Source organism: Phytophthora sojae (assembly GCF_000149755.1).
Source record: "Phytophthora sojae unplaced genomic scaffold PHYSOscaffold_2, whole genome shotgun sequence".
Lineage (NCBI taxonomy): Eukaryota > Oomycota > Peronosporomycetes > Peronosporales > Peronosporaceae > Phytophthora > Phytophthora sojae.
In genome coordinates, this window is record NW_009258116.1 from 9,336,360 (window position 1) to 9,353,620 (window position 17,261).

At 51.2% G+C, this 17,261-nt stretch overlaps 5 protein-coding genes across 5 annotated transcripts; 4 read left to right on the forward strand and 1 right to left on the reverse strand.

Annotated features, from left to right (window-relative positions):
• Positions 1-818: 818 nt before the first annotated feature.
• PHYSODRAFT_247836 (hypothetical protein) lies at positions 819-2,408 on the forward strand (the record flags this gene model as incomplete). Its single annotated transcript, XM_009522709.1, has 4 exons — positions 819-1,000; positions 1,063-1,251; positions 1,338-1,942; positions 2,089-2,408. The coding sequence occupies 4 exons, from the start codon at positions 819-821 to the stop codon at positions 2,406-2,408; spliced, it is 1,296 nt and encodes a 431-aa protein (XP_009521004.1).
• Positions 2,409-3,128: 720 nt separating this feature from the next.
• PHYSODRAFT_345009 (hypothetical protein) lies at positions 3,129-5,571 on the reverse strand (the record flags this gene model as incomplete). Its single annotated transcript, XM_009522710.1, has 8 exons — positions 4,889-5,571; positions 4,610-4,828; positions 4,503-4,564; positions 4,170-4,467; positions 3,807-4,088; positions 3,538-3,765; positions 3,310-3,465; positions 3,129-3,236 (listed from the first exon to the last, which is right to left on the reverse strand). Exons 1-8 carry the CDS (start codon positions 5,471-5,473, stop codon positions 3,129-3,131), a joined length of 1,938 nt encoding a protein of 645 aa, XP_009521005.1. The 5' UTR covers positions 5,474-5,571.
• A 683-nt stretch (positions 5,572-6,254) lies between these two features.
• On the forward strand, positions 6,255-7,681 carry PHYSODRAFT_326704 (hypothetical protein; the record flags this gene model as incomplete). Its single annotated transcript, XM_009522711.1, has 5 exons — positions 6,255-6,464; positions 6,512-6,766; positions 6,897-7,152; positions 7,248-7,401; positions 7,501-7,681. The coding sequence occupies 5 exons, from the start codon at positions 6,255-6,257 to the stop codon at positions 7,679-7,681; spliced, it is 1,056 nt and encodes a 351-aa protein (XP_009521006.1).
• Positions 7,682-8,482: 801 nt separating this feature from the next.
• PHYSODRAFT_326705 (hypothetical protein) lies at positions 8,483-8,920 on the forward strand (the record flags this gene model as incomplete). The annotated part of the gene is made up of 1 exon (XM_009522712.1): positions 8,483-8,920. One exon carries the CDS (start codon positions 8,483-8,485, stop codon positions 8,918-8,920), a length of 438 nt encoding a protein of 145 aa, XP_009521007.1.
• A 1,325-nt stretch (positions 8,921-10,245) lies between these two features.
• PHYSODRAFT_312059 (hypothetical protein) lies at positions 10,246-12,673 on the forward strand (the record flags this gene model as incomplete). Its single annotated transcript, XM_009522713.1, has 4 exons — positions 10,246-10,476; positions 10,501-10,953; position 11,570; positions 12,516-12,673. 4 exons carry the CDS (start codon positions 10,246-10,248, stop codon positions 12,671-12,673), a joined length of 843 nt encoding a protein of 280 aa, XP_009521008.1.
• Between the last annotated feature and the right edge of the window lie 4,588 nt (positions 12,674-17,261).

The window sequence follows — 17,261 nt, forward strand, 5'->3', positions numbered from 1 at the left end:
TCTACTGTGCTCGCTGTCGCAGATGTCGAAGCCGGAGAAGAATACCAGCCTGTATACTCTCCTGGCTGTGCTCATGCAAGTGCCAGTCGACCGCAAGAGAGGAAGTGGCGACCGTGAACGATTCAACTACCAGGGCAGCCGAAAAATAAATTGACGCTCCAGTAATTGCCATAAATATTGCTGCATAATTTATGAGCGGCGGCTTAGACCGTACCATTATTTATGATACCATATTACTATTCCATACTCATAATTTATGATACTATTTCGCGAACGGTGCGGAAGACGGCGGCGAGGAGCCAGAGGGTTCGTTTGTCCAGCGTCTCGAGAAGCGTCGCCGGCTCGAGGCTCGAAACCCCGCTACGACGTCATCTCCAGCATCCCGCCGACCTCGAACAAGGTCGGGCTGTTTTTCAGCGTGGCGCGTACCACGTTTGCTCAAGAACGCAACAGTCCCCAGTCCGCTACGCTGGAAACAACTTTGTTTCTGCGCGAGAATGCTGACTTCTGGGACGTTTCGACAGTCGATCGCGTCAATTAGTGTGGGTAACCGTACGTCTAATACCCGTTGAAGTGGCACCACATTATTTATTTATTGCTCGAATACATTACATAATTTATGCAGATACAAATGACAAGATCCTTGTATTATTTATGAGACACTATCTGCGCTAATAAATAAAAATACCATATTCGGCAGCCCTGTCAACTACTATCTTCCTTTTGTTGGGCAAGTGTGCCGCCCCATCTTCGCTCGCTGCTACGGTTTCGTACCCATGACTCTACAGCGCTACAAAAGAAGAATCCGCGATGACAACATGGTCATCAAGGACCACGGGAACAAACTCAACAAAAACGCGTCGCAAGTGGACGTGGTCTGGTTGGTGAAGTGGTTCACCAGCTTTGCGGAGGAGGTTGGCGAGGTCGTCCCTGTGCGCGTCCGTATGCAAAAGAAAATCGACGGGAGCGTCCAGAAATACTACAGCAGCGACAAGTCCCGGTACACTTTACCTGGGACGCAATTTGGGATGAAATGCACAAGTTTGTGGAGTCTGGGCTTAGGGTGCGTGAACCCGCACGAGCCACGATGCGGAAGCTGCTGACGCTGCACTGCCCTACGATTCGGATCCGATCCCCGCGAAGCAACGTATGCGATGTATGCGTTATTTACCACGCCGGAATGCGCGGAGGCGTCGCGGCTGACAAGACGGAGGCACTCGGCCGCCATACTGAATCGGCTCGGCTCATGCGGTAAGTTGTGTATGGGGACGTAAGCAACATTTTGATTACTTCGTGTATTTAACATGGAGTTTGGTAACAATTTAAATTACTTACAGGCGCGAATACAAGTGTGACAAGACTTTCTGCTCGAGCGACCACGCGGTCATTGTCATGGACTACTCGCAGAACCTGACTATCCCCAGCGTGGCCAACACGCCATCCCAATGGTATTTTTGCTCTCTGCTGTCGGTGAGCTGCTTCGGTATCTACTACGAGAACGACGGTGCGCACACAAATTACATCTACGATGAAAACACCAGCAGCAAGGGCAGCGACCAAATCAACTCAATGCTGGCCCATTTTATCGAGACAAAGCTCGTGCCGTCTGGCAAAACCAAGCTGACTGTGTACACCGACAACTGCTCGGGCCAGAACAAGAACAACTACGTGATCAAGTTCTTGCTGACCCTTGTGGACATGGGCATTTTCGAGCATGTGGACTTCAAATTTTTCGTAAAGGGGCATACGAAGAATTCGTGTGACCGTGCATTTGGCCACATTCGAAAGCACTTGGCCTCCGCTGAGTGCTGGACAATGCAGCACGTTATTGATGCAGTCGACGCAGCTTCGGCAAACTCCGTGACTGTGCATGTTCCAAGGGGCAGCAAGCTCTTCAAGTCGTACAAACCAGTGCTGACTGAGTTGTACAAGCGGCTCGATGGTGTGCAGCAGTGCCAGTTGACGGCTCCAAGCCGGGTGTTGTGGCGTGCAAGAAGGGCCCAAATTCGGATGCAGAGGAGCAGGACTTACGTCGAAAGATCGATTGCATTTTGACGGCTAAGGAGAAGGTGGCACGAATCATGACAGACCACATTGAAATCCTGCCACCCCCACCTATCAATGCCGAGAAGAAAAAGCAGATGTACAATTCCATTAGGCCGTACGTCCCGGACGAGTTCCAGAACGACCCGTTGTACGCGAAGCCAAGTGAGGATGAAGGAGCTGCAGCTAAAACCAAGAAGCAAGCTCGCTTAGCGCATCGTGCTGCAATGGCAGCGGCCGCCAAGAAGAACCAAGAAGGACGTGGAATGGCTGCCCAAAAGAAGAGAGCAGCACCCTGCAAGAAAGCTGTTGCTAACTCCAAGAAGCGCAAGTCTTCAGCGACGCCTGAAGCTGAAGATGAGTAGGCGAGAGCGTGTAGTGCATCATTTTGTTACCTATGTCCACTGGTGAATCAAAATGTTTCTTAGTGACTTGATCCAAATTTCGGAAAATAGTCAAAAATATACCCCCGTGATTTGTACTGGATCCGGAAAAAAGTTATTTTAGCTATGTTAGACTTGTTTTTAGATAAATCTGAGACCACCACTGGATTCCTCGCGTCTTTTTACCCTATAAACGCAAATAAAAAAATTGAGATCGCGACTCAAAAATGGAGAAAAAATTTTCTCCGGCTTCGTTCTCAGCGATCAATCTGGCTGTGGAATAGCTCAAACGAAAGCTAAGATAGCCCTCTTGCGAATGGGATTCGTACTTAGGTTTATAAGTAATTTTTTGTTTGCCGTCGTCTCATATGACCTATCAGCTTACTACGGACAAGACCAAGGGCCATCAAAGGAACTTCAATCTTAACGCAGGCGCTGTCAACTTCATCAACACTGTCGAAAAGCTCGACGGGGAACGGCAGCTCGTATCTCTCAACACGGCGGGAAGGCTTCGCTCGTCCAAGACTGATGACATCGTGAAGCTGAACACGGCGCCTTGAGATGTCCTCCACCGTTTGAACGAAGCGTGGCAGCAAGGGATGCGGCGTTCCAAATGCTGCATTGAGCTCGCGACTAAATCGCTCGAGAGGATTGTTGGTACGCGCAACGATGTGGTCGCTAAACCCGTGCACATTCCCGAATTTAGGCGGTGATAACTTCAACCATGCGCTCAAAGTATTTCCACAAGGAAACCCACTTGCTAGCTGAGTAGATGATGTTGTCCTTGGCGCATCGCTCCTGAATCGCGCTCTGCACCCATGCAATACCCTGAGTTGCGATATTGGTCGGCTCAATCGCCGTGAGGATGTCAAGAAAGCTTTACTTGATCTTCGTGGATCCGGTACTTGACCATGCTGCGCTTGCAGGCCTGCTTAAAGTGGAATAAGCTCCCTATAACAGACGCACTCGGGAACCAGTCACTTACTGCATTGATGAGAGCAGCCTCAAAGCCGCAAACGACCTCCTTGGGCTTGAGGGTCTCGCCGCACGCGTTGGAAACAAACTGGAGCAAGTTCCATTATGTGTCGTACGTTTTGGACGTGCAGAGCACGAAGAACACGGGCACGTAGAGCTTTGCCCCCCGATCGTAGACCATAATGACTACACACTGTGCGAATGTGTCCGGCACACACCTGAGCGTGCCGTCCACGAACAGGGTGATGTTCTTGTAGCGCAGCAAGCTAAGTAACGAAGGGTTCGCCCACCCAATAAGACGGCCTAGTTCATTGTCCGTGTTTTCCCAAACGTGACGGAACTGCAAAACAGCAAGTTGCTGCTTCTGCAGTTCACCAACGAAGGGACTTCAACTCTGCCGTGCACGTCCGTCCCATAGTGCAGTGCGCGCGCATGATGAACTCGCTGGATCACTTGACAGCGAGCCATTCCCCTGATGGCTGTGTTTTTCGCTGCTGTCCTGTAGTACTTGGTGCTTATCTCGTCCCAAATCTGAAGTGGTGTCGCCACAGTAGAGGTCGCCAACTTGTCCACTTCACGTTTCATTTCGGCGGTGACGTCTACGACGCCAGTCTCGGTGAGAGTCGTGGCTTGCATCGATGGTGGTGGTGGGACGCAAGTATGAGGAATACTGTTGGCAAAGTCATACTCCATTACAGCAGCAATAAATTCTAGCTTTGCTTTGCAACCCTGGATTCTGCAAAAACTGCAGCGATAGGTGATCTTAACTTGCGTGGATGCCGAGCGGGTGAGCTCGTAGCCGTCGACGTACAGCTTGGTCCGTCCATCGCGCTTTTTGCGTGCCGGTGCAGTGTCTTCACATGGGGGCGGAGACAGCGAGTGCGCTCGCTTAGGGGGCGGACTGATGCTGGAGGGGCCATCCGCATCGGATTCATACGGCGCTATGTCTGAACCTGACGCCACGTTCAGATCGTCATCACCGCCGTTACGGCCGGTGTCGCTATTCTCCTCGCTACTGAAAGCATCTTCTCCCCGAGCACCAACTTCCGCTTGACCGCCGTCGTTCCTTGTGACCGCTCGCCCAGGCGTGCCGCCTCGTACCCCAACCGTTTGGGCTCTGCTGTCTTCCCGAACACGGACATCATCAGCTGCTGTAGCTGCCACTATATCAGCGTCGTCACCATGATACTGTGCGTGACAAGCGCAACCTCGTGGTCCAGGTGCTGCGCTGCCATCATGTCTGCTCCCATCGTCATCGCCTCGGCGTCCACTGCCATCACCTCGGCGTACACGATCGCCGCCGCTAGCACGTGGGGCACAACAATCGCGCCCGTGGTCCCCGTCACTAAGCGCAGCAGCGGAGCCGTCGGCTTGGCGCCAATCACCGACACAATCACCTCCTCCACCTTCGGATTCTTGGTCGTCGGCTTCACGTGGGGACACGCAGATGGCCCCGTCTTCCTGCCACGCGCTCACACGGACACCACCTCGGGCCGCAGGTACAGCGACACCCCCTTCTTCACCTGGCGCGCACGACGAAGGATCACGGCGTGCTGCAGACACGCGCCGGCGACTGCGTGAGCGAGGCCTTTTAGCCAGCCCAGACCCGACGGGTCTAGCAGCGACAGCTGGGCGCCGGTCGTGTGACCGGGAGCCTTCGGTAGGTCCACCAACATCACCGGGTCCAGCAGCGGCAACTGGGCGACGCCCGCGGGAACCGGAGTCTTCGGCAGGTCCAGTGGCACCGGGTTCAGCGACGACGGCTTGGTGTCGGCCACGTGGACGGGGTCGTTCGGCAGGTCCAGCAGCATCGGTGACTGCTTGACTGCCACGCGGACGTGGGTCTTCAGCAGGCGCAACAGCAGCAGGTTGGTGTCTGCGGCTTGGGCGGGGGTCTTGGACAGGTCCAGCAGCAACAACTCGGCAGGAAGCGCGCAATTGGCGGCCTTCGGCGGGTCCCGCAGCAACCGCGTCGCGGTAGCTGCGCCCACGTCGGATGAGTTGGCCGGGTTCGCCCGTGCAATTGTCATGCGGGTTGCTTTTCGCGTAGCGGCGACCTCAAGGAGCTGCATTTGCGGTCATCGTTAAGAACGTTGCTGTGGTTCTTCTAAGGGAGAAGTGGATGGAGGATACAAGACCTAGCTGATACCTAAATAAAACCTCGAGACCTAACAGTGTGATCTGCCTGAAAAACCTCGTTTATCCTGTATGTGGCCTGTTCCTCCAATGACCTGTTATCAATCTATCGACCAGCATGAGGACGCTAAAAGCGTGGTGTGAGTACTAAACTACCAGAGCTGGGGGAAATCGTGTTGCCGTTGTAGGTTTGAGAGATATTGACGCTTATCATCTTCAGATATTGATTGCGATCTCCTGCCGTAGTTGCAAAGTATGTCCACGGTAGAACGCGGAGCCAATCGTCACCCAAACCAATCGATTCCGCCAATACAATTGTCACAAACGAACTAAACGAAGAAAACCGGTCGTTGGTGCAGCTGTGTCGTGTAATTCGCGCCAAAAGCGGGAGTGTTGCCGCGCGCAGCAAGCATAAGACCTCTTCTAGCCCTACATCACTAGCCAATTCACTCCCTGGTACTTGAGCAGAACTTTCACCGCGCCGACATCGTCAGCGTCCTATTTCATGAATCCCACTGCAACCAACCGCACGTGCTGCGTCTGCGGTGCCGTCGTAGCGCAGCACAAGCACGGGGGATACCAGAACCTGATCTCGCATCTTCAATGTCATCATCAGGGCTACAAAGAAGCCGCGGCGACGTGCGTCAAGAATGCTTGCGTCCCTACGACCAGCATAAGGATGCCGCCAATACGGACGGCTGGACCAATCTCGTGGCGATGATGAACTTTCCCTTCGCTCACGTGGACAACCCAGTGATTCGCGACGCCCTCCGCATCAAACCAATAAACAAGAAGACCCTTCTGAAGCGGATGGTGTCGCTTGTTGGTGTCGTTGACGTCAAGGTCTGTGACAAACTCACGGGGGAGAAGTTTGTACTTGTCTTCGGTGGCTTTACGGACGCCGCGGAACATGAGATCGCCATTTTCGTCGCCACAAGGAAAGACATTCGTTTTCTCGCATCTCACCGTTCCAGGACGAGACCTCCCAAACCTTGTCGGAGCACATCGCCTTCCCGGACCTGGTCCTCGATCACTATGGCTTGCATGTAGCCAACATGATTGCTATTGTGGCGGATAATATGGAGACGAAAAAGGCGATTGCTCATCGCATCAACGTGTCAATGATTGTCTGTGCAGCCCACCGCTTCAACCTCGCTGTTCGACAATGGATCGAGCCGAACATGCCTATCATCAAAGAGATGAGCTCGCTGATGAAAAGGCTGAAGACGGTGAAGCGTGTAGCCAAGTTGAAAATAACTGGATGCAAATACAAGCCTCGCGCTTCATGAGTCAAAGAACAAGTGGAGAAAGCGTTGCAAGTCCTCGCAGCGTTTCAGCATCCAGTAATAGCCACTCCAGCGCAGCGGCTGTGACATCGAGCGGGAAGAACACGAAGACGACGAGGCAAACGAGGTGTCGAGCCGTGACAGCAGCACAGGATTGCGCCGGATCCCGCTGGTGTATCTGATACCTTCGGCAGGAGAGCAGAGGAAAATTGCTGAGCTACTCGACGAAATGACCGTTTTTGACGTGATCACGACTCGACTTCAACGCCAGGACATGACCATCACAACGGTTCGGGGCACGTTCGATGTTGTTATGGAAGGGCATGGTGGTTTGGACTTTCGTTGATGTCGGTCACCGACTCACTGATGTGGGTATCTACAGTAGCTGTTAATGGTCAAATGGTTGAATTCTCCGACTTTGAAGCTGGCATTGTGAAAGTGCAAAGCGGCTCGGAGAAGACGCTGCTTGCGGCGGAGCGAAAGGCTGTCTCGCGTTTGCTGCGTTCGCAACACTCGACAGCTCCCCAACCTATCGACGCTCCTCCGACAGCTTTCTCCAAGCGAAATGCGTTGCGCAAGTTGTCGACAATACTCTGTCCAAGAAGGCTCGCCAGCGAACTTCAGGGCGTCGAAGTACACTGAAACTGGGTGTATTCCTGCTACTTCTGTAGTGGCAGAGCGCTTCTTCTCCATGGTCAAGAGTTCCGTGGGATACCTGCGGAAGAGCATGAGCGTGCTTACGTGGAGACGGTGATGTTTTACAAGCTGAACAGGGACATAGTTACCCTGGGCTCGGTGTCGGTGGCGATTGAGGACTCCGATGGTGCGGAGTATGTAGTTGACAGTGACGACGAGTAGCAACTAGCAATACATTGAAGGATTGCAAGGTTTGAGATTGTGAACTACAATAAACACCGTAGTATTGACTGTTGTCTTCAATCAATAGTACAATCGAGATATCCTCAGCTCTGCTAAACTACTGCTCAACAACTTAGGAGGCACCATACCCATCGTTAGCAGACTTGTTTTTGAAGGTACATTCACAGTGAGCGCTATGAAACGTATATTGGCCTTGGGAGTCGCCTTCTTTCATGTTAAATATTTCAGCAAAAGGCGTTTCGCAGGAGCACTCGGCGAACAGCTCAACACCAGCAAATCGTGCCACTACCATGTGCTGGCGGTGATAACCCACAAAGATTTGTAGCAAAAACATCAGCAGTGGCGGGCCTGGATGGGGTTGTGCCTTTAACCCACACAGTTCTGCAAAAGACCTCTATTTTGGAATGGTTTGGTCATTTTGGGGTCTCTCAGGTGGTGATATGTTTTACACCATTTGTCAATTCTGCCCCCCTCCCCCCATTCTACAGTCAAACCTGTTTATATGAGGCCTTGTTGGTGGCCATCTACAGTCAAACCTGTTTATATGATCCTCTCTATTTGAGCCATGCCGTTTATTTGATGCAGGCTTTACCGCTACCAAATATTTCACTTAGTTTTTGTATGATCTCTGTTTATATACATACAAGGTATATGAGTCACATTTTTGGGGACCAAATTAGGTCTCACCTGTTTATTTGATTCACACTGCTCACGGCCACACACTCTTCAAAGCACCACTGCTCAACACTCAACGCCTACCGCAAGCCTTCTTCGCTCGGCATGTCTCCTCGCACCTGTCTGACGCTAGAACAAAAGCTCCAAGTGCACCTAAAGCTCAAGCAGAATCCTGGCACGAACAACCCCATGCCCGCCGAGTGGATCTACGCAACTTTCAAGGCCCGGGTCAGCCGTGCCACACTCGCCCGACTGCGCAACCTGCCTTCTTCCTACTTCAGCCACGTCGACCTGAGTGCGACCAAGCGGCGCCGAGTGAAATTCCCTCAGTTCGAGCGGGAACTGAGGGAAATTTTCTTTCAGAACGAAGCTAAAACGGCGATGGCGGACGACGTGCTCCTGCTGAAGGCGCATGAGCTGGCGGAGCGCTTAGGAGGAAGAGGAGGAAGAGGAGGAACAGGAACCCGCAGTTCAACCAGCCATTGCTCTGAGACACTGCATGGAGCTGGCTGCATTTCTGCTGCAATGCGGAGAGCAGACTGACAGAGAACGAAGAGCTTTACAGACCGTGACCGCTTTGGTTCGAGAGACTACGGTGAAGGCAAAGCGGCAGCGAACTATGCACGATTTCTTTACGTGCACCACATAATTTTTTAACTGAGTCCATTTTATATGAGTCATTGTAGTTGATGGTCACCAACAGGGCCTCATATAAACAGGTTTGACTGTACTACAATGACTCATATAAAATGAACTCAGTTAAAAAGATTATGTGGTGCACGAAAAGAAATTGTCCATAGTTCGCTGCCGCTTTGCCTTCACCGTAGTCTCTCGAACCAAAGCTGTAAAGCTCTTCAGCTCTTCGTTCTCTATCTGTCTTCTCTCCGCATTGTAGCAGAAATGCAGCCAGCTCCATGCAGTGTCTCAGAGCAATGGTAGGTTGAACTGCGGGTTCCTGGTTCTCATCTTCCTCCTGCTCGTCCTGCGACACTACATCACTTCCTACCGATTCGTCCACTAGCACATCTGGCTCGTGCTCAGACACGCCTTCGTCCACTGCCAGATACTCACTAGCGCTAACAGCAGGTTGTGCAGTCGGGCAAGTGTGGCACGGCTGACCCGGGCCTTGAACGTTGCGTAGATCCACTCGGCGAGCATGGGGTTCGTCATGCCAGGATTCTGCTTGAGCTTTAGGTGCACTTGGAGCTTTTGTTCTAGCGTCAGACAGGTGTGAGGAGATATGGCGAGCGAAGGGGGCTTGCGGTAGGCGTTGAGCGTTGAGCAGTGGTGCTTTGAAGAGTGTGTGGCCGTGAGCAGTGTGAATTAAATAAACAGGTGAGACCTAATTTGGTCCCCAAAAATGTGACTCATATACCGTGTATGCCAATACACAGAAGTCATACAAAAACTAAGTAAAATATTTGGTAGCGGTAAAGCCTGCATAAAATAAACGGCATGGCTCAAATAGAGAGGATCATATAAACAATTTTGACTGTACTTGAATTGTTTAGCCCCAACGAAATTGGTCCTAATAACGAAGGACCAAACCGATCATCAGCTTCAAAAGCAAAATTCGTTTATCCTACCGAAAATTTTAAGGGCAAAGCTGATTGACCACCACTTCACATTCACTCTGCACTCGCGAGTGCGGGACGAGCTCGCGCTTCAGGGAAGCTCAAGTAATCACTCTACATTCCGCACTCGTGCGCTAACTTCAAGGCAGTCCCGCGATCACTCTGCGTTCAGCACTTCGGCGCACGCGTCAAGGCATCTCCGCAATCACTCTGCATTCGGCTCTCTCGCGTGCACTTCATTGCTCTTCGAGAGCCCTGGAACCAGCGCCCCCGAGCGTCCTGCACACTGAACTCATGTCGGAGAGCGATACATCTACAGGCGACAAGTACGAGACCGACAGCGACATCGAAGACCAAGCTCCGCCTGGGACCTGGCGATATGTTGCGACAGAGGTCGAGGGAGTGGAAGTCGACGACGTGGACGGCTTCCTATTGGCAAAGACAAGAGAAGAATCAAGTACTGGCATCAGCCGGCTCTTACAGAAGATGTTTGGGACGTCGGACCACCACCTTCCTGGTGTCGGCGTTGAGTGCTTCGAAAATGCCTAGTTGGACCCAGCCATCCTGGCGAGCCTCAAAAACTACGCCAACAAGAGCTTGCGTGAGGCAGATGCGGTGACCATTGACGACGTTTTCCAGTTGGTGGAAGTGGGACTGTGGTTATGTTTCTACGGTATCACGCCTGACGCATTCTATAGAGCCGAAAACGCCAGGTGTTACCCACCTGCGGCGGCGGTCATGTCCGTTGCGAAGTACAGATCGTTGTTGGCAGCATTCGGGATCTCCAACCCGCAACATCGGAGCAACACAAGCCACCGAAATGCTCCCTTCACCCTCAATCGAGATATTTCGAATACAATGGAGCAAATACGCCGATTTTGTTCGGATATAGGCTTTGTCAATGAGATCACAATCGCTTCGCTCGATGACGACATGCTCCGGCTTCGATCGCAGCTAGTTGATGACTTTGGACTAGCTCACATCGGGAACCCAAAAAAAAGGGTTTCGTGCTATGAAATGCAAGTCGTTTACTCCATTATTTCCTCTAACGCTACATGATTCTTGGGCAGATATGGATGAATATCGTGACGGTGCCAACATACAAGAACTTGACTTGGCCACTGTATGGCGGCCATGGCCCAATCAGATGTCCAATACGTTTTTTCAGCGAATAAGCATCCCGTAGATCCCTATTTAGGCCAATCAACATGGTTAGGGTTAGGTATATTTGCTGCCGACACTATGCCGACGTATAATGTCGGCAACGCGGCCGAAATATGTATTCATCCCATAGGAAATCTAAGTAATAAGGATATAATATGCATATCTGTTCTGCTGCCGACAAGTTACTTAGCTTTTGTATTGCCTTTGACGAGCTGATTTGAGCCGTTTGCAATAGCGTTTCAACCATTATCACGAACTCAATCGAGTTTCCTGGGCACGCCTATCGACCTACCCATAACATGAACAAGCAGCACTCAGTGAGAGCTGCTCATTCGTTTCGCTCAGGCGGAGCTTGCTGCATACCGCACGAGCGAAGCGCTAGGATCCAATGCAGAATATACAAGAAAACCATTAATTTATTCCATTTATTATCAATAACTTATTCCTACTCAAGAGTACTAGACGCTAGTGGTGGGGTGTGACTGCGGAGCATTCCACCTGCAGCGATACCCCACCAACAGTGCCAGTCCACACAGCAGCAGCAGCACCCCACCAGCGTCGCGTTGTTGGTGCCAACACCAGCACGCAAGCCACAGCAGCCACGCCCTCCTCCTGCTGCACGCTTCCCTATGCTCGTCGCCTCCCAGCAGGTCGCTGCGCCCTGCGCTCGTTTCCCTCCGCTCGATGCCCTTACCGCCCTCGCCTTGGCGGCTACCCTCCCCATCGCCCCACCTCCGGTCCGCCGCCTCTTGCCGTTCGCTCCGGTTCTCCTCCTCCTCCTTCCCGCCGTCTTGGCCTGCGCAGCCATCCTGGTGCCCACCGCCCTGCTTCAGGTAACCGTCATCGTCGTGCTGCGCGCCATCTTCCTAGCCTCCATCGCGGACCACTTGAAGGAAGTACTTGGAGCATGCATGTACGACCTCTCTATTGAACGCGTGCCAGACGCGTTTCGGCCCCCCGCCGGGGGCCTCGTCAGTGGCTTTACCAATCGAGAAGTGAGCTCTCTCTCTCTACGTGTCCTCCTGGGCGGTCGCCCCTACGAAGCTTCTAGAATCTCCTAAAGATCTGTCGTGGGTACGACTCTGGTGTCGGGGTTACACCTACGTGCCTGCAGCACTTCCAACACCACTCGCCCGCCGTCGTGCAGCCTACCGCCGTCCTCCCAGACACCACCCACATCTTGGCAGGCGGAACTATGCAGCCCCTCCCTTTTCGCCGACGTCCTTCGGCTCGCCGCCCTCCTTGATGACCCACCCGCCGTCCTTGCGGCCTGGCCTGCATTATGGAATTGACATTTGAGTCAAATGATTTGACCAATAGATTAACCGCTCAACTAAATGCTTATTTCTACCAATCACGACGCTGTCGGCCACTGTCGGCACCATCATGGTATGGACCAGTACACCACGAAATTGTTTCGGTCGTCACAGGTTTTTATCTTGGTGGTCATATAGCTGGACGTGGTGAGTCAAATATTGATGCGGTAAGGATATTGCAGCGCTCGTTGGGTGGAACGTCTACCGAGAACCAAATTTGCTTACCTGGGATACTGGAGTAAATCAGCAGATCGTGGAAACTTGTGTTCTATCGTTGGGACGCACAAGCTGACTGGACGATTCCCTTTTACGTATGATCGTGCTGACACTCGTTTCCAACGTTTGGTTACTATGAAAGGGGAACGAGCAGCATATTGGGCGACTCAACGACTACCTACACGTCCTGGATACCCAATGTTCTTGCGTATCGCTCTGGTCTCGGGAAAGTGACGTTATGCTACGCAACTAACCCGAATGTAGTTTTGGCTGCTGGCCCTACGTCACCAGCTCACCTGATGCTGATGCTACTCAGAGTCCGAGCGATATATTCGCCCAGTTTGAAAATGGTGTTGACCAGATTACGATGACTCAGCGCACACCAGACTGGTTTATTTCGCGGAAGTTCAGGATCACCGGTTCGGTAGCAGCAAAAATTTTCAGCGCGGTGGCTCGCTGAGGTAACGCTGATAATACTCCGGCTGATGATCCTGCCATACAAATTATGGTGCTGCTGCTGGCACTTGGCCGGATCCGAGCAGCTCCCAATGAACTTCAAAGCGACAGACCCTTAACGCTAGCACCTCATCGACACGAGCGGAGCTTGTGGTAAAGTCCGGTGAAGAACATAAAACGCTGTGTCGCAGTGCATCGTTACCAGCCTATGGAACCAAGAGCGCAATGGTTGATCGGTTGCTTGGCCAAGGGGCGGAGCGCGTGCAGCAGGATGAATTAACTATAGAAGAAGAGATTCTACATCCGACATGAAGATTGGTTCGGCGAATGAAGACCGGACCGCAGAGCATATCACCTCTTTCTAGATTTGCATTCAGAATATCATATTGAAGGGATCAACGCTTACGGGTTATTTATTGTGCAAGTGAGTTGAGTATTTTTTTTACCGATACGCTGATCACAGTACTAACCGTCTTATTGTGGCCAGGAAGTCAATACCAGTGGCTGCGTTTTCGCCGGATAATGTCGCTTCAGTTGTTTCTGTCGGGCGCGGGCGAATGTACGCAATCTTGGAGTACAAAACGCACACTAAGCCATAGACTGAAGAGAAGAAGAGATGAATGGCGGTAAAGTATGCTGCCTTCAGCAGTGTTGACGTTATAATCGATGGATTTGGAGGACGCTTTACGGATTTGATCCCTGACGTGATTCCTCGAGTACAGCTCCTGCACAGAGTGGTATGCAGTGGTATACAAGATGGGTTCATTGTATTGTGACATAGTGCCGTACAAAAATCCGGGGCCGCCAGATGGAGACTCAGATCTGATCCCGGCTCCGCGCGGAGAAGCTTCGGGTGGAAGTCGACCTGGCGGACACTTGGATCTTTGCGAAGGGTCGCGGGATCTTTCGAGATGTGCCAAGGGTCGCGCAGCAGGAATACGCGCCCCGCCTCTTCGAGCAGCCGGAAATCAAGTATCCGAGGTCGAGCGACACCCGATCACGCCAAGATGGTGCAGGCAAAACCCAAGATCTATTCGGTATCACAGTGAATTCGAGTGGTTTCGCCGTGAGTGGTCGCGCCCCGAAAGGGTAGCAAGCACGAGAGACCCCAGGCGAGCCCCATAGGTAACCTTTGTTTTCTAAGCTCTATTCAATATCATTTACATTTCCCCAGCAAACTAACAAGCGCTTGCGTCTTCCTGGCACAAGGCTCGCCAAAGGTATGGTGAACCTGTGCGGGCTCTGGATGCATGTCGAGTGAGGGCTAGGGAGAAGGGTGAACTATGTTGACTGTATGGGTGAGCTACGCGTGTCTGTATCATCTATATCATCTGCATGTGTGAATCACTTGATGAGTGTGCGTGGAATCGTAAGGGTGTCTGCGGTCGGGCTAGTCATGAATGGTCCGCCCGGAGGTGCTCTCCGGCCACGTGCATGAGAGTGACGAATATGCACTGGGAGCGTTAGCTGATGCAGCCATCCATGCTGTTATCGTTAAAGGTTCTCAGGGGCAAGAATGGTGCCGAGAAGGGATTAATCATACGTGTGGTTCACGTGTTTGTCGGAGACCTGGTCTCCTGGGCGTACCGCTCAGCGCTGAAGGCAATTCAACACGGCTATATGGGGTGAACTTACGACTCGGAACCGGTACCTACGTTTGAGCCTCGACAACTAGGCAATTGTGTCGAACAGCAGACACTCGTTCAAACGTTAGGTTTATGGAAGGCAATTGTAAAAATAGTGAACGACCGCCGCAGACCTCTCCCAGCCGCGAAGCATATCCTACCCTCTCTGATCGCACATCGGAATCGTGTGAAGGGAGGGATTGATGTGTACTCGCGCTTCCTGAAAAACGTGAAGGCCAAACACTTCCGGCTATCGCCCACTTGAGCTATATGGCTTGGGATGATCGTGGCACTCTTTACAATGCCTACCAGTCGTTTCTTCTTTTCCGGGTACGTTTTGCTTCGAGTATGGTGTGTTTATATCTGATTAGTGCGCGTTGCTCAGTCCAATTCGTTTTTAATGAGTAGGTCACTGTGCACATTCTACAAGACATACCTGAGGTTCAAGCTTCCGAGCTTCAAAGATTTTTGTTGAGATGCTGCGTCCGTCGTGTCCAAAAGGCTCACATTGGTCTCCAATAGCGGAGCCGTTGAAGAAGTGAAACCGGATACTACGCAGACCAGAGAGTCTTTTGCGTACAAGAAGCGCATACATTTCGAGAAGGAGGAGTGGAGAGATCTCAGATTGTCTAACTTTAAAACACACACGATGGTAAGCATTAGGTTTGCATTTGATGGATTATAGGATGGATACATCTAATCATTGCATTTAGGTGGTAATTGAAGGGGGATTCCAGCACTGCTGTGAGCAGTGCTGTCGTCTCAACCATGACGCCGAGAACATACCGCATGCTCAGAAAGGCTTCAAAACTCGATACACCTGCGAAGTGTGTCAAGTTTCGCTCTGCAAGATCAAGCGGTGAAATGGAGTCCAATCCTGTTTTGAAAAGTTTCATGCTAAGCGAAAGCGGGCAGACCCCTGTAAGCATGGCGAAGAGATGGAGCTAGCCAAAACGAATGTGAACCGGGCTTCTCCACCTTCCAGAAAGCGATCTCAGTCCTCCGATGCTCCCAACTGACGTGCACCAAGTATTCGATTGCAGGCAGCGACGGCGGTCGCTGCGTCTACATGTGGCTAATTAATCGCGACCAGTCGGCACAAATTTTTGTCTCAAACTTAAGAACAAATCGCGTTTTTTTTGCTATGCATGCAGATGCATTTTTGCAAAGACGGTTTGAACGTGTTAGTGTGCTTGAATGACGGATAGCAGCTTGAACCATCTTGATAAAACAAAGAAGTTTCATATTCAACCCCATGTTTGCTTATTGTCTTCGTGGACACTCTCAAATCAGGCCTTAAGAATTGATCCTTTTTTTCTCCTTAATAAAATATTCTTGTTGGGATTAATTAAAAAAATGGGCGCCACCATATAGTAGCGCCCAGTTTTTTTAATTATCACATTCTGTGATATGACTAATCATCCTGTACTCCATAATAGAATAGAATATATCAAGAAAATCACAGTACGACTCCAGTACCGTTATTTCCTTGCTATGTGATATTCTATTCAAGGGGTACCTCTTTATGACGTTTTACTTTTGGTAATTTGGTTATTAAAGGATTATGTACTGAGGTAAGTTGCCAAGTGCTCCTGATAGATCATATTCTATACTCGAAACAAATTTTGATTTGGTTTTAGTATGGACAAACATTTTGTCGGTCATTCCGAGCCATTCCTGTTTGAAAACCGACGAAGAATTGTTCTCTGGATTTATCCAGAGTTGTTAGGGCGATACAACTGCAGGTGCAAATCACTATAAAAATGCATGCTCCGCTATCGGTTATAAACGAACAAACCATTAACGTATCGGAACGTACCCGTTAACTTTAATAAACGCTTGGATAATATATTATCCAGCGGCATGTTGCTTGAGTCTTTTAGGGTCGATCGGATGTCGCTCGACCATGACTCCAAACATAACTACAGTTGTGTTTGCAGTCAGGGCTCCCGATTATGGCATGGTCTTTTCAATAATTTCTTATGAAATCATAAATATATTTATTTTCTCGGATACCTGTATACAATAAATAATTTATTGGCTTTGGAAATTATCTTCCATAATTTATGAACTAAACCTCTTTATCATTATGGGCACCTCGCTACCAGGAAGGAAAGTCTTCACGCAGACCAACAGTTTGTTACGGCAGGATTCTGCCACGTCTGACAGACGCTCTCACTTCTCAATTTGAGCCAAGCCCGAGCCGTCTCCTTTGCCCCCCCCCAACCGCCATGGTCCTCGCCCCGCGTCCCCACCACGCCACTTTCACCCCAGCCCAAATTGCGGGGTTCTACTTCCGCCCGTGACGCGACGACATGGACGAGACCGTCCCGGAGTACTTTCGCTGACGTTGTGGTACGGTGCGGAAGCAGACCCGACGCACCAAGCTGCTGACCAAGATGCAGAGAGCGGTGACGAGGACTCCTTCGTAGAGCAGCTCCAGAAGCGCCGCCGCTTAGCAGCGGTGCAGCCAAGGTACGAGCTGCTCGGGAGCATCACTCCTACGTCTAACATTGCTGAGCGGTTTTTAGCG